Here is a 27,157-nt window from a genome sequence, read left to right on the forward strand (position 1 = left end):
CAGAAAGAATCCATAACTAGGCACAAAAAACTCCCGGATTTGCAAAGGGAATTCGAGTTCGCACAATACTCCGTGGAGCACTTCCTCATAATAGAAAAAGCTATTGGCAGGATTGAGAAACGGCACGCTCACACACACACACACACACAGAGTGGTGCACTTCGTGGGCGAGATTAATCAAATCTTTTGAAAGCTCTAAGGGTGCACTTAGCCCCTTTAACGATTGGGATTGCTAGATTGAGAGCGACTGTCATTAATAGTGTTGCCCTAACATTGGCTCAAGAGAGCAATAGATAGTCAGCCAGGCATTCATACGATTGGACTGATAACCTGACACGCGTCCTTGAGTGGGAATTCAAAAGGAGAAATCCGAATTCTGCCAATTTTGACTCCATTTGCATATTTTGGAATAGCCTCAGACTGACTTTAGCAAGCAAGAGGCAAGTAGGCCAGGTCTTGAGGGTCTTAAGAGTCAATCAATAATCAAGGCTGGAAAGGGAGTGGAAAGGCCATTTGTTTGATCATTATCATTTCAATGTCCCAGTTCGAACAGAACAATCCCTGTGAAGGAACTTCCTCGTAATGAAGTGGTCTCTTATTGAACTTCTTTTAATTGAATTAGACTAATGCTCCCATGAATATTCAATGAGGTCACCCTGTTCAAGACCAAGGCCATATTGGAAGTCTGGCGGAGAGCAGAAAACACAAATGTGAACAAAAGTTTTTACCACTTTCTGTGGACACCATTTCAAACTCATTAATAGAAGTCAATTTCTAACTAAAACTAGTTTCCCTGTATAAACGAGTTTGCCTGGTGTTGTTGAAGAAATGGCGAAGGCTTCAATTAGAAAATTAGAAGACATTACAATTATATTACGGAGTAACTGGGACGAAGGAAGAGATGTTCAAACTCCAAAATTCAGATGAAAAGTGTACTTCTGTCCCTTTTAGGCACTGATGTTAAGGTTTTAAGGTGTGCCTTAACAAGAGAGTTAAGAAACTATTTCAAAACCTCATTAGTTTGAAGGGAAAAGTTGGACAATGGGGTCAGAAAAGTTCTTTGATATGTCAAACGGAAATCGGAAATTGATAAAACAATTAACGCATAAGTTGGATCAGTGTTCCTGTTATGCATTGAGAGTCAATCAATGCAAAAACGAATCATTGTTTTCCTTTGAAACCCTTTATGCAAAGTCCAACTAGATGAAATATAACGCTATGCTCTTGATCGGACCATAATGATTGACGATTTATCAGGTGTCGAACGAGAAATCTTTTGATGTTAGGACATACGTCTCTCCTAAAATATCTTATACATCTTGCTTTAAGATTGCCCTTGCCCTTGGGATTGATCTAAGCGGTTAAGGGCGGGGTCTTGGGCTATGAATTACCAAGGAAGTGTCACTCAAATGAACTGTTGCTCTGTGTTCCTAGTATCTACTGTTCTCGAAGGTTGTTCAATGTTTGCTCAAGTCAAACAAATCTCGAAAGGGTCTCCTAGGCAATTTGGCTTAACACTAAAGCAAGGTTCGGGATCGGATTTAGATGGCCCCCGAGGATCAGGGGGATCGAATGATAACTTGCAATAACCTGGGGATTTTCTGTCTTGGGTTCCATTGGATGAATTCAGCTTGGCATATTCGATCAATTCCGTCTCGAAATTCGCAACTAATTCTAAGGCATGCCGCTTGACGTGAAGACAAATGGTCGTAGTGGAAACCGAGCCTCGAGGAAAAGAAAGAAAAGAATGGTATACTCGCCAACAACTGTTGACAGCCACAATAACAAACACCAGTGCCTCCACAACCACAACAAGAACAGCATGAACAACGACTTCGCCGAGGATAGCTGGGAAGATGACGACAATGCCCAATGGCAATTCCCTCAAAACAAAACCAACTTCAGATGAAGAAGAACACAATACCCAGCCCAGTGCTCAACTGAGTGGGAGAGGCCGTTTTCTTTTTGAACTTATTATCATCTGTAAGGCCCGAGGTGTATTCTATGCAAAGGGAGTGAGTGCTTAAAATAAGCTTTTCCTTGGCCCATGGAGAGTTCAAATGTGCCCGGTCAATTTGCCTGGACGGCCTTTTGAAACTAGGAAATGGCCTTTCCCAACAGCTGTAACGTCTGGTAAGCCAGGATCGGCTAGGATATGGTGAACGAGGCCAGAGTTCTTTTTTTGAAAGAAAACACGCTGTTTATTTAGACACCCTGAAAAGGTAAGTGTCTCCAATAGTTAAAGTAAGCACATGTGCGTTGCCAAGCTGCACGTTTAGTCTCCATTTGGCTGCCTGCTTATCTTCGATCTACAATCAAGTCCCAACTAACTGTAAGCTGAGAAGGAAGGACCTTTCCCTTTCATTGGAGTTCCAATAGATGGACCAATGTGTGTATCGTGGTGGCCTCTGTCAACAACCAGTCTCGCCTTCCCATTGGTACGTATATGGGGTCCAGTAAGCCCAAGCTCTGGAATGGTTGTGAGTATTTGCAAAGGCGAAGGAACAGCACTCAACCATGCAATATGCAGGCCATTTTCTAAGGTCAACTTCTTCTCATGCCTTCGCTTGCAGTCCGCATTATGTTGTGAATAATGCATTGAACTTAAGGCCAGGTGGGTCCAGGGCCGTGTGCATTAAGCTCATCCATGACTTATGGCTCAAAGGTCTCAATTAATCAAGCCGTGTTCTGGTCATGGTGAATCGAGCAAGAACTAGAGGCGAATCCTGGCCTGTTTACTGATGATTATCTGTAGCCGTCTAGTCAGATACAAGAACCATCCATCACCTCTTTATAAGGATCAGACCATGGAAATTGATGATGGCTATCCAATGGTTCATTTATCCTTGATCTGGCATAAGGAAACCTCTTCCAACTATTTTCGGCCATTTTCGATCATCACGAGTTAGGTTTGAGAACAAGTTCTGACTTGATTCAGCTCTGCAGATAAGTGGAAAATATTTTGATAGTTGGTCACAGAGGCAAATTATTGACAAATCATTTCGACTTTCTTAAGGACGACACTTTGTCAGCGAAGCTCCTTTTGTGCTGGCCAAATATGATTGAAGCACAGCTGAAGCGTCAGTTCCAAAGAAACTTCTTGTGCCCTCTCTCTAAACCCCATGGGCCATATCTTATCGGAAATATTGACAAGGCAGGGTTTGAGGTTAAAGGGATCCACCTGAGCCAAGTGAGAAAAGTTCAAGCACGAGGTGCACTTCAAGAGGCTGTTCATAAATTCTTCAGATCTTCAGCAAGTTACTCCGATTCGTTCAAGTTGGCCCTTTGGTGAGAATGGAAAGTTTACCTCGCTTCCTCCAAGAAAAAGGAAATGAGAATTAATCCACAAAGAATTGAAAAGACCATGATTGGACAGGGAGCCACGTTGTGGAAGGTCAACCCAATAAATCACTTTTCCGGTCTACAATCCCAACAACACTAACTGTGAGTGACAAGAGCTCACACGTGGACCAGAGTGTTCCAAAGTGTGGCCAAAGACCCGGCAAGACATCGTGCTCCATTGCTCTAGAATTGATTGACACTGACTTCACAACAGGAAGTAGATGCGGCCAAGGCTGCTGCTGGCTCAGGGATAAACAAGGATGACACTAGGGGCAAATTGAAGCGAACGTGAAGTGAAAGCCAAAAAACAAATCGTACTTTCGCATTTTCCTGTTCACTTCACAGTCTCTTGGATGAGTTTCCATTTTAAGTTGTCCGTAGAGACCTTGACCAAAATTGGGCCTCGTCAGTCCTGTCATCTCACAGAAACCTCCCCAACCTCGTTTACTGTCGATACTGAAGTTGGCAATTTAAGAAATGAGACTCGAAATTGGGAGCAAGAAACCCATCATCGCCTCTTCGCCCAAGGAGAAAAAAGATTCCGGCAAATGCTCTCCTTCATGATGGACAAGGCACTGGTTTTCCTCGTTTTCCAAGGAATTGAGTGTCAGGCGTAAGAAGATGGGTTTTGATTAAGAACGCCTAATGCTACTGTAATGCGTTCAGGAATTAACGAGAAAAAGTCTGGATGAGAATGTCGTTCCAAAGAATCCGCAAACCCGGGGACGAATGTTTCTCATTTCAAATTCTCTGCCTACTCATTTTGACATAAACACTTAAGAGGTGTTTAGCACGGCTCCTTCAAAGCGCAGGGATCCCAAAGACCGAGTTAATAACAGCCTTCATTTGGACATTTTATCATACCTCAATTATCACTCAACAAAAATGGTCCAATTTAGTCGCCGTGCTTCCCGTGGATCGCTGGACTTTCCTTTGTTCATGATGGTAAAGATTGCATGTCAAAAGTAGTTTGCAAGGAATTTCTTGGCCAAAAATTTACTTTCCGTGGTAGTCCACCAAACCGACCATCCACACAACCAAGCAACCAAAAACCATGGAAGGTGGAAGGGGGCAATGGTTGCCTTAGCTCTATTTAGGTGCCTGAGTTTGAGACCGTTGAAATTTTGAGTTGTCAAACAAGCCCAGTCTTCAAGGACTCATAAAGAATGGAACTCACTCCTTACTTGGACGGCCTTCGGTTGGCTTTGTGGAGACACATTTGACCTCGTTACTCGACAAAAGTGACTGTTTACAACCCAATGAAATGCAACAATCCTCCAATGTTGAAACACGTTGACGTTTCCAGCTCGGGTTGGATTTCAGGGTGACTTGTCGAATCGACACGTGATGTGACCAAGTTTCTTTTCTTCATTTCTGGGGATACAGATTTACGAAGCTGCTCGTGGGGAAGCCATTTGGTAACTTGATATGACAGCTAGGGAAAGTTTTCCGCAAAATTAGAAATGTTGGAAAATCCATTTCCTTTTCCAGTTCCCATTCTTGGTTCTCTTGATTTCCCGCCTTGTTCACTTCGATTCTTGAGGAAGTCATCTCGCGCTTCATTAAATAGCCATATTGGATCACTGTCAGTCATTTACGGGGATCTGAAAAAGGTGAGAATTAATGATGACTTCAAATACCCTTTCAGTTGAATTAAGTAAAATCATGAGGAAGACTGTTTCGTGTTATCTGATCAGAATTGCTTTATGAAAATATCATCATCATAACGAATAATAATTCTATAAAGAGTGTTTTCCCTTCATGGGCCTTTGACACGTTTTTATAGAAAAGGCCAAAAGTTCTTCCATTGTGCCTAAGATGCGATTTCAAACTTCATCCGAGTCAGCAGTGTATGCTCGATCGAACAATTTGCCATTTCTGGTCCGAAAAGCCACCCTTTCTCGGAAAAAAATGTTCCGTCACACTGACACGATTAAGAAGCACCGATTCCTCAAAACTACAACGAACAGTCAATCAGATCAATCTGGATCGCGGAACTTTCTCAATCTTTTTTCTTTGAGAAGGGAACAATTAACATTTTTGGAACGAGGCGCAAGTCACGTGCCATCATCCACCATCGGATCAGATCCATGTTGGATGATGATCACAATCACGAACTCATTCATTGTCATGGCCAGGACAAAGTAGCCTAATCTATGTATTTCCTTTTAAAAAGAAAGGCTTCTCCAGCTGTTTTTGCCATTGTGCAATGACACAACTCTGCGTGAATAGGATATCGTTACTTTTCGTTTTGACTTGTATTCATAATCCTCAATCATTTATCATTGTTGATGGTTGGTGCTTCTTTGTACATGTGCATACACTTTTTCTTGACAATGAAGCACTTCTTGCACATTTCTTACTAATTCATAGTGTGTGTCCAATATTGGACGAGGGATAATGCTACAACAGTCGCATTATCAGTTTAATATCATCACTGAACGTCAAGATAGATTATTAATCGAAAAAACAGATCTCATAAATAACCTTCGCGGTATTTGGGAAGGTTGGTCTTTTTTGGCCGTATAAACTTTGATATAAAAGTTGCATATTATGAATATTGATCATGCTTTATGCAAGTAAGGTTGTATGAATTATTGGCCTTCACGGATATTATTCTGGCCGAATCGAAGTCAACAAAACATATTTCATGAACCAGACAGTCATCCTCGTGATTGAATTTCGATGGTTTGTATACTCAAGATTACTTCCTAAATTCGCCCTGTTTAAGTGGTCGTCATAATTCGATTTTTAGACTAATTGAAAAATACTCATTTTCGTTATGTTCTCATAAGTGTTCAAACGATAACTGGGCGGTGTTCAATAAACCCTGCCTCATCGTTTATTCTCACCCGATCATCCTCTTTGAGCTTTATTGGCCCAGTAACCTATCCTACATGAATTGTTTCGCCGGGCCTGGTCTTCGTTTATTCATCCCGTGGGAGCTTTATGTTTCCTCCCTCATATTTTCCCCGGTTCTAAATTATTCTGATAAAGTCTGCTATACCCCTCTGACCTTTATCTTGCTAGCCATCTCATTTTGTCAAGTAGTGGATGGTCAGTAACCTTCACGGACGGAAAGGCTAACTTACTGGTTGGAGGGGATCGAGTGCAAGTCCTGCAGGATGCACGCCCCAAAACCTTATCAATAGCCCTCGACGTGATGATCTTATTCTGAGATCCAAACCAAGTTCATCCACACATGTAACAAGTCACGACACTATCCTTTAGTGCTGACGTTGCAGAATCCTGGCCTTGGTTGGCTTTTGCGACGGGTGCACTACAATTGGCCTTGGGATGGATGTTTTTCGTCTTTGGCGCTCACCCCGAGAGAGCAAATCCTGGAGTGTCTTTCATCCTACTGGAGAGGAGTGCCCTTGGGAATCAGGTTTCAACAAAGTTTTCGTCGTCGTCTTTGATTGATAATCCTTGCCAGCCTGAGGAAAATGTAGGCAGAACCATTGGATACACGTGGGCATAGAGAAACCAAAAGGCCACAACAATTTAAGCTATTTCAACATGCACCATCAAAGGTCAGGATTTCGAATAAAGCAATATCAAAATCGCAATTTTCCTTTGATGGTCTATTGATGAGGAAGTTGGCAAAACGCACTTTAGAACAGAGTGTACCTCGTGTGGAATGTCCACAACCAACGAATCAATGGAATTTGGCATTGGAACTGATCCAGTCATTCACCTTCGACCTTCCTCATCCTTTTCCCCTTATCCTTTCTTGCCCTTGTCTCTATGTAATCGAAGATTCTAGTCAAAATGACGTTAGAAGCTCCTGCAGGGAAAAAGGAATCCGATTTAATGTGAAGATATGTGAGAAATAATTCCATCTCAACTCTAAAGGTAGGTGCCCACTGCACCCTTTCCGCATCTGACACTGACCAAACTGGATTCTGGATTTGTTCGAGCCATGGTCTTGACATACTTATAATCATATTGGGCTAAGCATTAGACTCGAAATCTGAGCAGTCAGATACCCCTTTGAGATACATGAAAAGAGCTTGTCTTTAAATGACAAGTGAAGAAATCCGGTTGGATGCACCAAAATGAGATCCGCTGACCAAGTTGTTCGATATTCAATTTGATGGAATCGAATTGAATCGACGTTTGTGTGTTTTGACGGTGCGGATCAGTTCTTAAGGAAAGCCAATTGTCTGAGATAAAAGGGAGACGACAAATTGAGAATCCAAGAGAATGGAAGAGATTTTTTTTCCGGAAAAGAGAAGGGAGATAGGGCTCTTCTCGTCCCAACCTCAAAATCCTGAGTGGATATTGGTTTTGCTCTCGTTTTGTCCAAACTCTGCAAGGAGATTATTATGTAGGTCAGGAAATATTTCTCGCTCCGTCCCATGTACCCATTCGTATTTTACCAAGTGTGAAAGGTTTCCTTCTCTTCTCTCATTACAGGTACGTTCAAGATATTCTCTAGCTTTCTTCTTGGATCGTGGATCTTGGAACTTGGAACTTGGAAGTGGGAGCTCTACCAATAACCATCACGTCACCTTCAGCTCGATTCTTTGAGGTTGAAGAGGAAACCCCGTCAGGTTGTTCCTTGGCACCCACAAAACCGCCGCATGCACTATTTCAGCCCCTCAAGAGAAATTATGGCCCAAATTCTGTTAGCATGTCTACGTACATCACGTACATCAAAGATCCTTTAGCAAACGCGCAGTACACTTCCATACGAATGAGCTTACTGAAACAGGAGGGTCCTTCGTAATGATCCAATTGCATCGCAATCGTCCTATGGGACGTTTTCTGTTAAACTCTGTCAACTTCTGGCACGATTACAATCAGTCGAAATGTACTTCCTACATGTTTTAGGCACGAGCTATGCGAAGTACGTCCTGCATCACAAGCGATATATGTACATTCTCTGAGTACATGCCATTCAGTGACCTTCATTTTAATCTGAGGTGCCGCCCACTAATCACAATATTGGAAAATTTCCATTTTCCATCAAGGATGTGGGGAACAAACCAATGGTGGGAGGCAAGGTAGTCGTTGGAGTGATTGGCTCGTGGCTTTGGAAGTCCTTGGAGACTGAAGACCAACAACACCTGGGCCACAATGGCAACGAGAATGTGGCAACCTGACATCAGGAGAGACACGTGGCAAGCAGACAGGCTCTTTTATCGTTCATACAAAGAAACCCATTGCCAAATCTAGCACACCATGGGCGGGGGGGTATGTGCTACATAGCGCCTTTTGTGATATGTTTGTACACAGCATTGGCACTGGGTGATAAATGAACGTCTTTTAATAGAGAAGTTTCACTATCAGATACCTCGATAAGTATAGTAACAAATTGGTTGTTTCTCAAAACATTTTATTCAGAGGCTAAGCTCAAAGTACAAAATCTGTTTACCAATTCAATCGTTTTAGAGCGGCTTTAAGAGATGTTAGGAAGCTTAAAGTGCTACTGGGCCTGGTAATTCAGTTCAAGTTCTGTTTCTAAGTCAGAGGCTTTGTTCAATTTGTCGTAAAGTAACCTTCTAAAATGAGGACTCTGGTTTTGTTCCGTTTTATCTGTTTCAAGAGCTCACTTAGAACAATGATGTTACGACTTGTAAGAAAAGACAAACACGATAAGGAGTAAAGTTTCTCTGAACTAGAACTCATCTTTTGTTTTCCCGCACTTAGAGTCATCAATTCAGAGAAACAGATAAAGAAAGTTGAAGAGCCGTTTTCCAATGGTTTAAGATTGCTTTTAACTCGTTCTTTCTGTCCTTGATCTTGATCTCAATTGGTGGCAATCAGATATTTTTCTCACACTGGCCTCGAAGCTGAGACCGCAATTTCAGGCTATCAGGTGTTAGGCTGTTAGCTGAAGGTTGGAGGGCGGTTCCACCATGGAACTTGGGCGCCTTTGAAGGCTCGTCCTGATCCTCTGGTTCTTCTTTTGGGTAAGGAGGATAAGAATGAGAAAAGCCTTTTGAAAAGAATGTCGCCCTTTTTTCTCGTTGTCGCAGTAGAACCTTTAAGACCGTTCGAAAAGCTCCATTGTGGCGAGCCCTTGAGGGTAAAAAGAGAAGTACATGGACCATTCTTCACCTGGACATTGTGCACTTTATGGATCCCGTGGACTTCCAAACTGCAATATCGGATAGAGTGGCACTCATCAATGAATTTCTTATAACAACACATACGCTACAATCAGCAAATATAGAAAGACCTCTTCGGGGAGGATCACATATATAAACATAACGAGAGGCCGTAAATTGAAATAAAACGTCCTCTTGCGGCTTTCGAGATCTCGGTTGATCCATTTTTGAGGGATTTGGTGGGTGAGCTAACCAAACTCAAAATTGAATCCCAGCGACCTTGAATGGACGGCGGCCTTCAATGCAACTCGTACATTGAAGGATTTCCTCCTTGCTCCTTTAAAAGAAAGAGAACAAGAAATGCCCCACATCTCAGAACTACTACATACATACGGATGAGAAATCACTCGACTGTGCAAAACTTGACGTCTTGAAGCCTTCTTTTTCTTGGACCCAGACGCTCGATGGTTGGATGGTTGGGCCGCTCGTTGGCCTTAGTCTCTAAAGTTTTATTGGACGTTTCTCAAGGTTTCTATACACTGGTCAAACCCTGTCTATCAAATCGGCAAAGGATCTTCAAGGTTGCAAACACCCGTCGCGGGTTGGTTTGGCCTCGAACACTGCCCGACCATGAGAGGGTTCTGCCCAATATAGCAGAATTGCTTTGTCCATCCCGATAAGAATTGGTCCGAAAAGCGGCCGCAAGATTAAAGACCTGACGCAAGGCCCCCAGTTTTCCCCTTTAATGTGAAACAAAGGCATCTTTTCGACCTCTTTCGACACATCTTCAATCGATCAATGGAAAGATGGATCTTGTAAATTAGGTCACTTTGCCTGTATGTGTTCCAATTTCCACATATAAATCTTGCTTTCCAGCGATTTGGGTTCGTGAAAAAACATAAAAGATTGCCAAATTCCGACTTTTCCCCTCTTTTTCCTTTCTCTTCATCTGCGAAAGAAACCCTGCTTGCAAATTTAAGCTGTTCTTGCACAGTTTTATCTGACAAGACCCAATTCAATTAGGAAAAAGGATCGGAATATCCAGGTTGACAAACGTACAATGTGATAATGATGTTAAGAGCGAATCCCTCTCACAATTCAGCATTTACGTCTAAAATGTCAAGGAGGAAAAGGCTCGTCTAAAGCTTATGAACGTAATGAACTAAAGACTAACTGGCTAAATTGTTCTGCCAAAAATTGCAAGGGGTTTTATGTGGTGCATGTCAGATTGCTATTGTGACTAACGTGTGCTGGGAACTCTTTCAGTGCTTTGGCACAGTTTCATTGTTCTCATTGACCTCTGTAATCAAAAGATCAAACAAATTTCAGAGTGCCAAGACTTCTCTTTATTCATGAGTTTATTGCAAAATTAGACATATCATGCAATTTGAACGCAATTGCTGTCACTTGCTTTGTGGTGGTGTGGTCAATTTCTGACGGGTTTTCGTGGGTTCACTTTGATGTTGTGTTCTAAGGCTGTAAAGGTCCAGTTTAAAAAAAGGATTCAATTTCAAATGGCGACACCCAGAAATAGTCGAAAAGTCTGCCTTCATATAATGGTGGGAATCTGAGGAGCCGTGACATTCAAATTCCTTGCATTTTGTATCATAACCCAAAATCAACTCCACGTGTAAACCTTTCAAATGCTCTCGTAAGGTCTTCTTCCATTCCATTAAGGAAATCTCGCTTCAAGCGAACCTTCTTTGTTCATAATAATCCATACCATTTTATTGAGAAGAGGATTTTTGGGCATCAAAGATAAAACAATGGAACACCATCCAGCTAGTGAAAAGCCGTTTGTTATTGAAATTTCCCGTCCGAGAATGAATTCTGAAGTGCTTCTCCTTCAACTCAGTTTTACGAGGCAAAAAGTATCCGAAAACGTGCAAATACATGTGTACTCAGAAGAGAAGCTCCCTCGATCTTCCTCTTCCTCTGCTTCCTCCTCCTCCTTGGTTGTATCTTCAATGGAGAGGAATAAGGCCTAGGGCTCTGGTGTGATAGAGGAGTGAATGTGAGTAACTGAGTATGTTTGGATAGGGAAAGAGTAGTAGTGCTTTGTCATTTTTTGGTCAGCCGAATGTCAAACATGATATGTATTAATAGTGGTAACTCGCTCTCGAAACGAGGAACAAGTTGAAGAAAAGTGTTTGAGAGTGATATGCTTTTTGCGTTTGGGTGGACACGGTGTTGATGGAAGCAAGTGTTCCATTTGCCACAACGTCTGAAACAGATAAAGTACAAAACAAGGTGCATTGGACGTTTCTGCCAGTGGGTTTGAGTGTGCTGGAACGAGGAAAGGCCGGAGTGGGAACATTGTTCTAACGGAATGAAGGCCAACAATTTTGATGAAACATTGGGACAAGGGCCTTTTTGGGTTGAGAACAAGGCTTTGGGACGTTTGATTGAAGGCTATTAGTGTTGTGGTCCCCAACCAGTCGCCAACTCATCATTTGGGAACCCTGAGACGGTGAGCCCAGAGAGTAAAAACCACCGTCGAACTTTCCATTGGTTTTTGGTGAGAAAGAGATTGGTTCGAGGAGTTGGGAAAGTGAGAGAGTGACACACACCCATACAACCACGGCCTTTAAAAGGACTATCAAATTGGAAGAAGACCGCCACTACCACTACCACTACCACTACAACCAGTTCCACCACCATCACCATCACCACCACCACCCAAGAAAGACGGACTTGTTCGTTGGCAAAAGATCCCTTCCTCAACAGACCAAGTTTGGGTCGATCGAGTGTTGCACGGGGAAAATAAGGATTAATGGAACGGGTTCTAGGGCACCTTCACCTTCTCCAAACACGAGCATTTAAACGTATGAGCCATATCCATCTCAAGTCTCAGCCTTCACGGAATCACCTGTGAACATTTTCCACTTGTATGCTTTGTACACGTTTTCTACCACATTTGCCAGGTTCCACATGTCCTTGCCGAGGAACCTGCTCTTAATGCTCCATTAGATCCCGTTTGGTCCTTCAATGGTGAGTGGCGATCTGCCTGAGCTCGACCTCGAATCGAGGTCGGCTCAAGCAGAAACACGGAAGAGAGGCCTCTTCTTGTGCTTCCTCGCTCACCCCTTCTTAGTATTTGCCATGAATATCAATGGTTGGTTACTCTTCAGCTCCAAAAGAGGCTCTCGAGATGACTAGAAAACTTGGGTATGAGGAGCGATTTTATTCCCTGCCTCTTCTCAGGAGCGGCATTGGCTTCTTTGCGCTTGTCCCATAAATTGCAATTCGATAAGGGGCGCCCATCGGAAGATCATTGGACCTCAATCCAGCAACACTTCTCTTCATTTGGATCACATCCTTGTCATGGCACTTCGGAACGAAATTTGAGCTAAGAAAATAACATTTAGAAGGGTTTAATAATTCCTAGTTAGGTATGAGCATTGGAAAAATTTCGAAATAGTGACACGTTGTCCCATTCCACCTTTGGTATCAAGGGTGAGTACATCGCCATTGATTCGAGTTTGGAATCGGGTTCCACGATGAAGTCGTTGAATAAGGGGAGTGGTGAAGGTGTTGGTTAACTTTTTGGAATTGGAATCACATTTCTGGCGTGCAACTTTTGTACTTCCTGGTGCGTTATCCCCCTGATTTATATGTACTCCAGCCAAGTTGGCAGAAAAGCGGTCCAACGCGGGATTGGATTCTGGAACCAAAAAGTGGAACATGCCAAAAGGGTTCAGGTGGAATTTTATTTCTGACCCCACTGCTTATAGAGTGAGCCCGATTACGCCTTGAAACAGAAAATACAAAGATCGCTGGTTGGTATAAGGGCTCGAAAGCAAAGGCCCCTAAACTGGTTCCATGGCTCCATCCACAATGTCCCCCAGAAGAAGACGAAAGGAGCGGATATCACGAAATTTTCAAAGCGGGAGAAGAGAAGGGGGGAGGCTAAAAAGTGATAGGAAAACGGGGAAAACAGGGTTCCAACACAAGGATGAACGGACCTCCATTGGGAACCTCCGAGACGGAAATGGATAACTTCCGTTTGAAAGGCCGCTGTCCCACTCGGGAGGTCTCTCCTCGGGAGCCGATATCAATGCCATTGCCGGCTATTTCCTCTCCAATGCAGGAACATGTCGAGGATGCAGTTAATTTCATTGGGTAGAGATAGAAAAAACGAACTCTCCTGCCACATTGGGAACACTTTTCCGCCCGCAAGACAAGCGCAATCGGATTAATCTCGGGCACTTGGAACGACGCATCTCTCTTTCGATCCTGCCACATTGGAAGTCCCTTTTAGAAAAAGAGGCACTTTTTTCCAGGGGACCTCCAAGGACCGAGAGGCCTATCTCCCAAGCAGATCATAAGTAATGATCTGCATGCACAAAGGCCAAAATGCAAAAAGATCTGTCACCGAGTTTCACGCTTGAGTGCAGATTGAGCTTCCCGCACCGAAATCAAATATGAGAAGAGCAACAGACTTGGTTTCGGTGATTCATCACCATGTTGCCAACTGTGCCATTCATTCATCCTCACGCAATTGGCAAGCAATTGATCAAATGAAGCCTCTAGAGGCTGCACTTCGAACACTTCATACACACATTCTCTTTTGGGGTCCTTCAATCTTTGAACCTTCGTTTGGACCCTGACATAAGCCTCACCTTTCTTTGTTTTGGTTCCACTTTTAAGGAACTTGGATTTTAGGTCAACTTTCGGACACGCTGACTGGGATCATTTTTCTTTCGTGGTTTAATCAATGACTAATGCACCGAGTGACGACAAGAAAGAAAGATTGTTCCACGATTGGAAAAAGAGCTCACAATTTTCATTTGACCTTGAGTGAGACATCCGTTCCAAAATCAAACCTTGTCCATGCTTAGTTAACGTGAACTTTTCTTCAAAACAATGTTCAAATGGACATGAATGAAAATTAAATCGGACGACAAAAAGTTCAAAATATGCTGTTGTAAAAAGCAAAGTGGATCCGAGACTAAAATTTAATCGATTTTTTTTGCAGGAATTGTCAAAGCTGTTTGGGTACCCTTCCTGAAGTTGCATTGGAGAACGTAAATAGGGCTCTTTGGTGATCGATTTAGCCCACAGCTTAGCTTGCCCAAAACACCCAAATGAGCATGTTGTACACCGAACAATAATAGGGGTCTGCCAATCTTTGTTAGTTTCATCTTTCTCCACAACCGTTGGACGACTGACTCAAAACAATGGTCGTGACTTGTGACACGAAGAGGGAAAGCATTGACGAGTGCTGTACGTACGTACGTACATAGTATTAGAAGTAGTAGTAGAGTACTGAAAAGCCAGCTTGACTGCTATGGGATTGAGTTGGTGTCACGCGAAAATACTGAAATAATATGATCTCCCAGGGCCCTGCTGAACTTCCCTAGAGAGACGCAAGGGGCCTTGGCGTAAAAGAACGAAGACAGTCCCATAAAAACCGCTCAAACAAAGCTTTTATGCAAAAGCCATAAAATGAAAATAAAGGAAAAGAGGAGAAACGGGGTAAAGACACACTCCAGAAGCAAGGGGAAGATATTCCGTCTATAAGGAAGAATAATTCTCATGGGGATGTGCGCTGACATTGCTTCTGCATTGGATTTCTTTATCATCTTCACAATCAGCTCCATCATGCATAACCATAAACTTCCTGGTTCCTGATATTGACCTTCCCAATAAGGATCCTTTTCCTCATTCTCTGGCTGTCTCTAGCGGGCACCAGTCAGTCTCAAGGACCCTTTTGGTCGATCAGGTGAAGGTTCCTGATAACAATTCCCTTAAAAGCATCAGATAAATGAAGGCACGGAAACTCGTTGTCAAAGAGAAGGAGAGGCTTCCAAATGATTACCAGATGCCCCACCAGGATGGACCATTACTCTCTCATGATCCAAGCAGTTATGTACTAGCCAACCGATACATCTCCCAAACCATAATTGTTCTGTTGACCTTGTTTAATGGAACAGGGGGGAAAAAAGGTACGAGAACCCCGCCTGCCATAATCATCGTGATCATCATCATCATCATCATGATCATCGACAAGATCCAGAATGTTGGATCACCATTGCTGAAGTAAGTTGCAATTGATTACAACACCGAAACAGAAACAATCATTGGAGGACCCAGATACTCGCCTCATAAATGGCTGTTCCTTACTCGCATACGTTCCTCAACTACCAACTAGGTGTCTAAAGGTGGTCTCAATTAGATAGGAAACAGGTCTTGCTGAGCCTCCACTTTGGAGAAATTGTAGTGAATAAAGGAACGAAGGTTCTTCGAATTGCTCCACATTGCTTTTTCCATTGAGTCGTGTACATGGCAACTTCCAATTGAATCGGTTATTGGAACACGTTGAATAGACGAGTAAGTAGAAACGTGCATTAGTCCTCAGGGTTCCATCGGAAGTTCAAGGGTGAGTGGACCAATGAGCGACCAAATTGAGAATACTTTCTTGCATGTCATACACGTGCGATAGCTGAGAGGAGGGAAAAAAACCAAATTGAAACCGTAATTGGTCCCTAGCCTTGGACTTGTCAATCCTCAACAACAAGACCCGAAAAGACTAGTTGTTAACAACACAGTTGTACTTACGAGTGTTACCAACCAGATACTCCATGGTGTCTTCTTTACTTCTAATCCTCAAATTTTTTAAATGGTACAATGAGTTTCTCTTGAAATCAAGATGTTATTGTTTACAAAACATTTGGGTTCGAGGGTATTGAACGCAGTGTTGACCTGGCAATACTCAGAAAAAGTAAATCTCATTCAAAGCTGGGTCGTGAATGTTCAAAAGACTACAGGAGCCAGTTTTATGAAATTGGTGCTCAGTTTAGAACAAAAGAGGATTTTAAACCCTTGGCTTGTTTACTACCCAATGGGGCGAACTTGCACCGTGTTTCGCAAATGATCTAAGTGCACTTCGTATTCGAGGCCAAGAACAACACATTTGCGTGAAGTCATGACTCGTATGATCGTGCATTCTTATCGAAAGAGTAATTGCTTAAGAAGAACAAGTGTAACATGTAATGAATGCCATTCAAAATAGATGGTTGATATCAGCCACAGATAAATTTTTCGTTCTATTTTCCAAGCCTTTGTAAAATGTAAAATATATTTAAAAAGAGCCAAGTGTTATGAAAGTGCTTTTGGGCCCTGCCAAATCAAGTGGGAAAGAGCTTTTGGTGTCGATTTGAAATCAGCTTACGAAAATGCAAACTTATAAAATATAGAACAACATGCAAATACAATTCAATATGAGTTTCGAAGCACACTTTCTTGCACACTCTCTTTAAAAGGACAATTGGTTCTGCAAGCAATTTACCCATGCAATTTCTTCCTTTATGATAATACCTGTCCTTTTTTTTTTAATCTTATTCTACCTAAATCACTTTAAGCATAATAATATTTGTCCCTACTTGTGTGTATACAGTAAATATGTAGCTCTTCTCGTAGAAGGTTTTCAAGCGCCACGAAAATGATGACCCAACACAGAAAAACCAATTGAAAAGGAAAGTTGCATTTAAGCATGTCAAGTCCAGAAGTACTCAAACACTTATATAAGTTCCAAATTTTCGAGACTCCCACTAGATTTGCCAATATGCTTGAAATGAGCTCCAGCTTCCATTTTAAATTCAAATTGAATCCTCCCCAGAGCGAGCTTTTGACGAGTCCTCCAACTACTCATGTCCTGAATATATTATGCTTCTTGGTAACAATGACATTGAAGTAGCCTAGTTGTGTACTCAAGCCCACAAAGAGCCCACTCCACGCATCTCAAAGTGTGAAATGGTCAGCATTATTTTCATTGCCAAGAAGAATGGAAATGGGCATTTCTTTCTCTCGCTCTCCACGAGCAGTATCCGTTTGCCTTGTTCCTGGACCAGGTCCAGCCAATGGACCTGAAAATCTACAAATCAGGAAATGTCGGCCTCAATGGTCGAGGATTAGAACAACAACAACGCCAACATTTTCTCCAGCTATTTTCTCCCTCCATTCGGGTACAACAATCGCTTTCTGATTCAATAGGGATTCATTTCGTGCCTTATTCAGGCCGATAGTATATCGAATAGAATTCGTAGATACCCACATGTCTATACCGACATGCTATGTATGCAGCATCATTAGCACCACTCACGTTCCATTGCCTATATTTGTCTTCATAGAGCTACTACAGAAACGCTGTTGTGAAAGAGTACAGTACAGTACAGGACAGGGTGTACCTATATCAACGTACCAATGCCAAAGGAAGAAGTATTCTTCACAAATCAAGAAGAGCCAGTTTGAGGAAGTGATCCAAGTGCGACTTGGCATCTTTGCAATCGAATCACGGAGAGGTGCCAATGATTGACTTGTAGTATGTAGTATATGCTGTGTGTAGGTGGTAGCCACCATCTCTTAAGTGTGGATGTAGTGTTTACAATGTGCTGAACAAATCCCATCTAAAAAGTACTGACCACCCAAAAAGCGTGTCAGAGCCAACCAGTTTTCTTTGAGTGTCCATATATGCGGGAAAAAAGGCCGTTTTCAAGCCTGTCGGGCCCTTTTTATGATAAAGATTGATGTCGATTCGATTACCAGGTGTCACGGACACACAATGAAATATGAATGAATGCCAGAAATCAAATAGGAGCAACTTTCGCGTGTCCCATAAATGTAAATGGAACCCACAAACACCAAGGTCCAAAGGTCACCCGTCGTTTTGGGAACACTTGGTCTTTTGGTTGCTCTGAGTTTCCTTCAAGGCGGACTCTAGTACATAGATGGTAACAAATATGATAGGAGGCATTTCCAAAGGGTCTTCTCTAATGATCTGTATCACTTATCCATCGCTAGTAATTCAAGGATGATAAGACGCCTAGTCGCGTCCCAGGAATGTGGACGTTCCATTTCCAATGATGTTCCGCAAGGTCTCAAGTGAATGAACGAATGGATGGATGGAGTGAAATGGTTCGCAGGTCTTGGCTCACGCAAACAAGGCCAAAGCGAAGGACAAGCCGAGGAGGAAATACAGTACTCTAGTGTATACCCCTAGATGGATCTATGTATGGGAGACATGGATCGTTTATGGAACAGCGTCATATTGCCAGTTTTCCATTACGTGGCTTTAGGACGGAGGGCATTTTCAGGGCTTTTTTTCAAGCTCTACTTTCAACACCAAACAAACGAGCGAGCGATAAATGCTCTTAAAGATAACAACATTGGATTGTTCGGCCAGACTCTCCAGTTGGCCAATGTGGACCTTGTGGATCATATCGTATATAACCTGGCCAAATCCCGGAGAATTTGCAAGGTTCCCAGGGTTTTTTGAGTGCTCTCCACCTCGCTACATTACGGACAAAGGATGGAGATTGGACGTGGGAAAGAACATATTCCTACTTACAACAATGGGGTGGAATACATCACGATCCCAAGGCCTGGAATCAATCCATTTCCAAGGGAACCAAAGTGATGGAACCAAGAGAACTAGAGGTGGGTGGTTCTGGTGGGCAGTTCACTTTGTGACTTGAAGAGAAAGAAATCAAGTCAACGAGGTCTTTTTCGGATTTCCCCGATTGCATTTCCATGCATTTCCATGTGCAATCTTGACTCGTAAGGAATATCAATTGGTCCATTTTTGGAACCGGATGGGAACGGCAAGCTCGAGCTCGAAAAGCTGACATCAAAGATTTGACGGAAATGAAGCTGATATTAGAATTGGCACTCCAATAACCAACTGCACGAGAACATCGAGAATAGAGGCCAAATTATCGATTTGTTTTCTCGCACTGTTCGTACGTACGTACGTTGGGTCTTCTTTTTGGAGTAAAATACTAGATATTGCAGATTAACAGATGGACCAAATTTGTGCTCCCAGAGTCTCGTGCCAAAGACCCATTGAGGCAAAAAACGATCAGACTGATCTTTGCCGGGCTTGACTGACAATGAGCTGTCTCTCTCTCTCTCTCAGTCTCTCTTTTGAGCAACGTTCCAGCAGATCTCCATGTACATTCTGAAACCCAGCTCTCCATACTCTCGTTATCCGTCTTGTGCTCGGATCATAAATCAAACTTGGAACAAAAATGTTTCAGTTGGGTTCGCAACAAAACACCCAACATAATTTTGGCTCGTAGACACAAAAAGGCAACCTGAGAAGTTGAAGTTGGTGCCAAATGCTGGAAAGAGAGAGAGAAAGATGCACTCTTGAGAATTGGTGGAGCTCAAGAAATAAAACGAGCAGCAGGTTGGCGTTATAAATCTGTGATGGATTGGTTGCTTTTTTGAGATGGGAGGCACGAAGTCAAAAAAAGGAGTTATGAATTACTAACTACTAGAATCATCTTCTCTAAACCTTGAATTGGTAAGGATGTTCGGCGCTCAATATCACAAATAAGTAGGAGCTTTGTTATACAATCATTTATTAGATACCTATTCAAAGGTGAATGCCAATTATCCCCTCATTTAACACCTCATGTTCACATGACTCTTGCTTCCTGTTATCTCAATAGTCTACAACTAGTCAAAAAAACCGATTTTAGCCAATGTTAGCTTTTTATGGTCTTCATAGGGAACGAATGTGGACCATTTTTATTGACGAAGGTTCGGCCAATCTGGGATTTAACCCACTTATTCTTGTTTTCCGAGCCAAAAACCTCTTTTCGTTCGATGTTGTTGGTCTGGGTTTGAGGCCTGGACCATCTGTCTAAAGAAAGCGAAGCAATAGAGCGATTTCCGCTTTTTGCTGAGAGGCCAAGACCTTGATCTGGGGTCTGATTCCACTCCTCATTTCTTTTTAAAGCCTCGACACTTAAAGGATTGGCCATAAATTCCCGACCAAAGGCCTTGATACCCCTGGACAGTAACAAAGGCGAGTTATTGTTATTTATTGCATCCTTCCCACGGATTGTCTCCTGCCACAGAGGCTCTCACGCTTCAAAAGTAGAAGGTTAATCAAACCCGTTGTAAATCAGGCGACGACCTTTACCCTTAACTAACTCGGCCAAGATTTTCAAAAGCAACACCCAGACAAAGTACAAGCCTTCCATAAAAGGATCAACTCCTCAGAGGTTTCGTCTTGGAGCAAAGAGATCCAGAGTCTTATGTTTGCCGAAAGAATATCGATTGCCACCATAAATTGATATTTCTTATATCCAAGTGGCCTTCTTTCTCATTTTTTTCTAGCTTAAAGATAGCCTTAAGGCTTGGGTATGGCTGGGAGATGAAGAAATACTGTTATAACAACATTATTTTGGCTGACCCCAGCGTGCGATTATTGGAAGATTCCTTTCGGCCTGAGGAAGTGGCCGAGCCTTGAAGGCCAACAAACCAAACCGACACAACTACAAACACGCTCACACATGGAGGCCTAGATAGGAAGGAGGCCAATGGCGGGTTAACTATTGGATAAACATTATTGGAATGAAAAGACAAGCTCATCCCTACCATGTACGACGAGTGGCTTGTGTCTTGGGACTTCCAGTTTCTCTTTCGGAACCTTTTCTATAACGCAAAGGAAATTTGGACAAGACCTTATTCTAGTGATCCCAATAAAACTAAAGCCGTGTACTCAGAAACCTGGTTATTGCTCACTCATGAATGGAGCCTTGTCGAAAAATGTGGCATTCCCAAGTAATTATTTGGCACAAGTTCCATTGTCCGACATGCCTCAGCGAGCCCCGAGCAGGAACAAAAAGTCGACGAGATCCACGGATGTGATTGCCTCTTATCGTCGTGTTCCCTTTCACGATTGAATAACTGCTACACTCCAAGTTCAAGAACATGCACGCAAAAGCCACTTTTAGCCCAAGGAGACACTGTCTATACCATGTTTTTTCTCCTTTGTGCATGCAGTACATACGTCAACACAAAAATGAATACATGAGCTGGTGTTATGGAGTCCTTAGTGGTTGATTTGCATGCGGCTTGGAATGGGAGTTAATCAGTGTTCTCGTGTGTGAATGTTTTTGATGTCATTAAGGAAGCAAAGACTGAGAGTGTCGTACATATCTTATCGATACTGCATGTACATACTTGGAACATAAACCCTCGTCTCTCAAAGTCAAGGACGGGTTATGTGCAAGTACTATGTGTGCAGTATATGGTAGACCGTACGTATATGAATGAACGGATTGCCCTTGGGTGGCAATGGAGACAAGCTGACCTCAAAATTGTTTTTATGATCCCCTGTTAAGAATGAATGGCACAAATTTTGCTCAAGGTTGCTTCCCCCAAAGGCTAAAAGTTCTCCCACGGACATCTCTCTAAGTGCTCGGTACAATTTTGTCCGCATACATTGAGGAAACGGAGAGATGTTGAAACTTTTCAGGTTTCACTGCTCTCTTTTTGGCCCTCGGTAACAAATGAAGCCCGCATACCACGCACGCTCCCTCTTGAAGGCTATTATCTAACGGCAAGCTGGAGCCACGCTAAGATCGCTCGTTGATTGGAGTGAAGCCGAATCTTCCGGAGGAATTAATGATCGGGCTCGAAAATAAAGGGCACTTGCTTCATTTGTCTTGGGTTTTTGTCTCGAGCCCGGGGTCTGAAACGGGGGACAAAAGGAAGTGAATTATTCAAGGATGGCCGAAAAGTTTTCCACTTAAAGGTTGAGGCCTATCTCATTCGCCTGCTGCCTCCCATTATACCAAGCAACCTTGAGGCTCAAGATTCCTGAGAAGATATCTCAAAAGGCCCCTTTGCTTTTCTTCTTCTCTCCGGCCTCACTCGTCTCTGGCTTCCCACAGACTCCCCAACCTTTGAGAACCAGAGAATTAAAAGAGGCCATACAAGCATGGACAAGTATGCAATATGAATGGTACACCCGACAAACAAATACATACAATTAGAGAGGCCCCGTGAGAGCATGAAACATAATAGACTTCCAGACCACCGTAGATTGAGCATTACATTGCAACAACTTTCATCCAGCAGGTAGGGTATCAGTTTACCATGACCCAGCAACCTTTTCGAGAGGCATAGTGAATGCCATTAAACATCACACGATAAAAATGCATTTTTAATTACGAGCAAAAGGCGAAGAACGCTCAGAACATTCTTACAGCCGGAAAAAGCAGGACGGGATTACGCAGTAAAAACGAGTTCCTGTCCAACGCATGATTTAAGACCGAACGCCTCCGAAAACATTTGAATCTTGAATGCTCAGTGGAGTAGTACACACCAAAGAAAAGGCAAGCAAAGTACTGTACGTACATAACACCGTAGTCTACGTCTGCATTGCGTTAACGGTCGCACCTCCTAGTTAATAGTAATCCATTCCAACTTCTTAAAACCGACCTGCGGGAAAGTGGAAAAGGACAAAAAATGGATAAAGTTTTCCCCAAAGTCCATTCTGGGAAACCAAGAAGTTTTTCCCCAATTCCACCCCATCCCCATGTAGAACTGCATATTCACTGTTATGAATTCACCTCAGTGTCTGATGAATTGGCCGCCATTCCCTGGGTCTCGCCAATAGAGACTTCGACCTTAAAAACCCTCGGTTCTGGTCTATCCTTGAAGGATGGGTTCCAGGATCATGGCCGCCGGTTTATGAGCCAAAACCCGATCCACACGCACTTGGAAGCCGTTTCGGGCAATGCTCACTGGAACCCTGGAAGTCAAGTTTTCAAATGCTCTCCATTTAAATATGTACGCCGCAGCTATGGTGACCCAATGGAGTCTAACCAAGTTGAGCGATAATGAACGTGGTCGACACTATCATTAGCTTCATTGTCGACGCCTTGTCTCTATGTGTGTGTCTCTGTACCACATTTAAAACCCTCGTCTGTTGGTCTCCATTCCATTTTCAACCAGGTAGGAATGGAGGGAAGGGAACTTTCCTAATTGCTTGCCGAAAAGACCGAAAGGTTTGTGTAGGAAGTTTTCCCGAATCCTGGAAACGTTTGAAAGCCGTTCTAAATACAAGAATGGAGGAGTTCGGTTCGTGGCATGAAATGTAAAGTACAAGCGACGAGGGGGAGCAGCGATTCAATGGATCCATAATTCACCTGAAACGGATTAGGAATTGTTTCAAGAGACCTCAGTTTCTTTACTTAGGGATTGTCTTGGGATGTGTATTGGTCTAGTCTTAGCGCGTATGTGCTCTCTCCCCCTCAGAAGCATTACATAAAGCGAGGATTACACAACCGAAGGAAGATTTACTTTATTTTGCGGACATTTTATGACTTTTCTTAGGCTCAACTTGGATGAACTTTATGGCTTGCCTACGAATTTGACGCGAAGCGGAGCGTTTGCCCGAACCGATTTTACGAGTCCACCGATATTTCACTTCGAACAAATCGCGTTTGGTCTTTTCTGACAAAGCGTTCAAGGAAAGGAATTTGGTCGGTTGAAAAACAAAAAAAAAGCTTTCAACGGAAGGAATAAAAAAAGCATACACACTTTGGGGCTAGGGTTGGGTGTGTCACCCTGGCCGTTTTTGGTGCATTTTCCCTCGCAACCCTGTAGACAGGGGGGGCCAACCAAATCGGACGATTTCACTTATCGTAAAATGGAGATTTATTTCTTGCAGCTTGTTCCAAATCCTAGGGACTGACTTGTTATGGACGTGCTGGAAATCAATTGGATTTGTTATCTCGCATTTTATGGTGCATTTCGACGGCTAATCCCCGAAATGCGAACCAGATGACCTCCCGACCAGCTAGCTGCCTCGCAAGCATTGCCACAACTATCTTTGTCAACACAACACAATAAAACAGCTGGGCCCTTGAAATAGGCGGGAAGTTTTCAAGTGTCTGTTAGGTTCTATTTACATTTCCTCTCCTCGAGTCTGAAGTCGAGTGATCTGAAGTTGAGCCATTATCTCTATTCTCTTGCGAGGAAGTTTCTTCTTTACGTAGTCGTCGTTGAAGAGACGGCCTCGACGAAACCATTCGGAGTTGCTGGCTCATTCGATTCTTCTGCAGTTGTTCATCAATATTCTTTAAGGTTCTTTGTTCCAACCCCGTCAAGGAGGTCACTCACCAGCTCATCTTCCCCGATTGGTTTCAAACTTTCCAGACCCAAAAAGCAGATTGACAGAGCATCTCCTTAAGACGCAGCCCAGCCTGTCTTCAACGTACTTGCCAGTTGCCACTAAAACCCGGTTCACTCAGGGTGCCAAGGACTGAAAAAAGAAAGAAATGAAGAGACACCTGAACAAGAAGGAGCCCTTTCCTTATCTGAAAGAGATATATTCCTTTGTCGGCCGACGTTAACCAGATGTGTTGTACTCTACGTCTCCCATGAGAAGAAAGCAAAAACCTTGCTTGAAGGTTATTGGCTTTGGGAGGCTCGCCGAACTACGAAGACTTCAAATTGATTCCTCTCCACCTTCCTCTTTTTCTCCTAAAACCTCATTTCCCTTTAAGCACATAATGAAGCCATTTCGGAAATGTTGCTGGCGTCCCTTAAAATCGAACTGGAGTGGCTCTCAAATGGTTTTAAAGATACCCTCAAGAATGAATTTCAATTCTTCGGTTTTAAACACACGTTTTCATTGATTTTTTTCAGGTGTACCCCACAGGCGGTCCCAACAAACGTCGACAATGGTTGAGACCTCATACGGCAAGGCTCTCATAGGGCTTCATCCAAAATTGTCGCTCATTTTTCAGCTCCTTGTCATCTTGGCTCTTTGCTCTGGTAAGTAAAGATTATTCGTTAATTCAACCTTGAAAGACGAGCCTTTCCCTCTTAGGAGAAGGGTTGTACGATCCAGCAAACACTAAAAGAGCCCTCAATTCCACAGCGAAACTTGGTCCTAATTCAAAGCTTTTAGTCGACTAAAATGGTGCTTTGCATTCAAAAAGCTGAAATGTAATTAAAAGCTTAACAAAGTGTTCTCATGAATTTATACCCAAGTTGGGTATTTGGCTAATTAATTTGGAGCCTTTTTTGGTTCCGCAAGCCTTGTCAAATCTCGATTTGGGACAAGCTTCAATTAGGTTACTGATCTTCAGGGGAAAGCATTGCACACTTCATAATAGAAGGACGTGCACTGACTGTTCACTCATTCAATTCAAGGCCGTCTGCGCCAAGGGAGAAAGTTTGATCATGATCTCGTTGCACTTTTAAAGGCTTCAAGTTGTTGAAATGAGCGAAACTCTCTGGAGTTCAAAAACCAATCTAGAAAGGTTTTAATGTCCGGGTTTTTTCTTTCTGTCCTTCACTTTCATCACTCGCTCATTGAATTAAACTTCAAAGACCATGGACTTCCATATTTTAGTGTTTGGAACCGGATTACTTTGAGCGAAACACTCCTTTCAAGGAAAGCCATCATATAATGGGAATGTACTCTCCGGTAGCTTCCTTATGTTCGCAGTTCTGGGAAGGTTGCGAAAGAATAAGAGCCCTTCTTCTTGAATGATTTGACAGGCTCCATGGCTTCATAAACTGAATTCAAAAGAAGCCGATAATAGAAAAAAGAATCTGGAGCCATTTGAGCTCTCACAGACACCCATTTCATCGGGAAGGCGACCTATTTTTGCGACATTTATTGGCCCCTCCAGCGAAGAACTGTCTAGGCCTTCTTCGTCTTGCACTTTGACTCCTCTATATCATCTCTAGTGCAGTATGTAAGCTGGAAAGTCGTGGGCGTCAAGGTCTTTTTGCGTCAACTGCCACGGCCAATTTTGCCCCCTTCACTTGACACAAACTGAACGGGCCAATTAAATTATGAATAATGCAGGCTTCTGTCTCTGTCCCTCTGTCTCTTTCGCTCTGTCTCGAGATCGGTTGAGCTGGAGCTTGAATATTCCACCCCAAACTACAAACCTTCAGTCCAATTTGGCATGAGCTCGAATGGCCGAGGTCTAGCTCGAACTCGGGTCCTCCTCCACTTGAGTCAAAGTGTGCATGTGATGGCATACAAACTGTCAGTAGCGAGCAAGTTGGCTTCTGCGAACATGCAGGGTCTGTGCCAAAATTCGTATAAATTTCCACTAATTGCTTGGCTGTAATAACTAGCTTTAACACACTGCAAATCATTCTCAAGAGCGCGTTAGACATTTGGATTGGTTAACGACATAGGGATGAGATTATGAGAATTTAGCGGTCATGCCAATCATATTAAGGGCTCTTAGGGGTTTGTTATGTATGCTCGAAACGATAAACGAGTGGCATGTGAGACGTATTGCGTAGTTTCATGCATTGTTTTTTTTTTATTTAAAAGAGTTAAGGAAGACCTCCCTCGTAGGGACTTTGTTCTTTTTTTCTAGTTTCCTTTGGAAGTCTAGTCAAATATTGAAGTTTATGCAATTTATATGCAGAGCAAAACCGAGCAACTCATTCGTTGGGAGTTGGCTTGAAGTGCAATTCAATTCAAGATCATAAATCTGCCTTTGATGGATTTGAACAAACATACACAAATTATGCACGTACAGTTAGCTCTTTCAATTTTGTAACATTGCAAAAGAACTTTTTTTACCCTCACAATTTTCCACTCGAATAGGTGCATACAAGCCTTTTATAATTAAACCGAAATACGGAATGTTAATTTGATGTCCAAAAGTAAAAGGATGGTTCCTTTTTGCTCCCTTTAACCAGTCATGCATTCATATTTTCAATAAATATGTAGTCTGTTTATTAATGCCATCGTATGTTCATAGTGCCCTCGACGTTTTGCCCTTATTCAATATTGACTACGACTAAATTTGACCGCATTCACTTTTTACTGAATATTGAGAGAGCATCCACGTCTGATCGAAGACGAGTCTATCTTACACAAGAGAGGATGGCCTCCATTTTAAATAACTTAGTGGGTTGTGAAGGCCGTAGGAATGAATGTCCAACTTTGAAATCTGCTTTCAAATTTAGTTCGT

At 42.7% G+C, this 27,157-nt stretch overlaps 1 protein-coding gene across 4 annotated transcripts in view; it reads left to right on the forward strand.

Moving 5' to 3' along the window:
- Positions 1–27,157, forward strand: part of LOC131879778 (neurotrimin-like) — a 68,151-nt gene that overhangs the window by 2,054 nt on the left and 38,940 nt on the right. For 2 of the 4 annotated variants that reach the window (XR_009373194.1, XM_059226193.1), the window contains exon 2: positions 24,852–24,980. Coding sequence is in view for 1 of the 4 variants with exons in the window: in XM_059226193.1 (XP_059082176.1) it covers positions 24,887–24,980 (94 nt within the window). In the remaining 3 variants the exon portion in view is untranslated. Of the gene's footprint in view, positions 1–2,275; positions 2,439–4,833; positions 4,956–24,851; positions 24,981–27,157 lie in introns of those variants that run through there. The other 2 variants (XR_009373195.1, XR_009373196.1) reach the window with 2 other exon arrangements.

Source organism: Tigriopus californicus, chromosome 4, assembly GCF_007210705.1.
Source record: "Tigriopus californicus strain San Diego chromosome 4, Tcal_SD_v2.1, whole genome shotgun sequence".
Taxonomy (NCBI): domain Eukaryota; kingdom Metazoa; phylum Arthropoda; class Copepoda; order Harpacticoida; family Harpacticidae; genus Tigriopus; species Tigriopus californicus.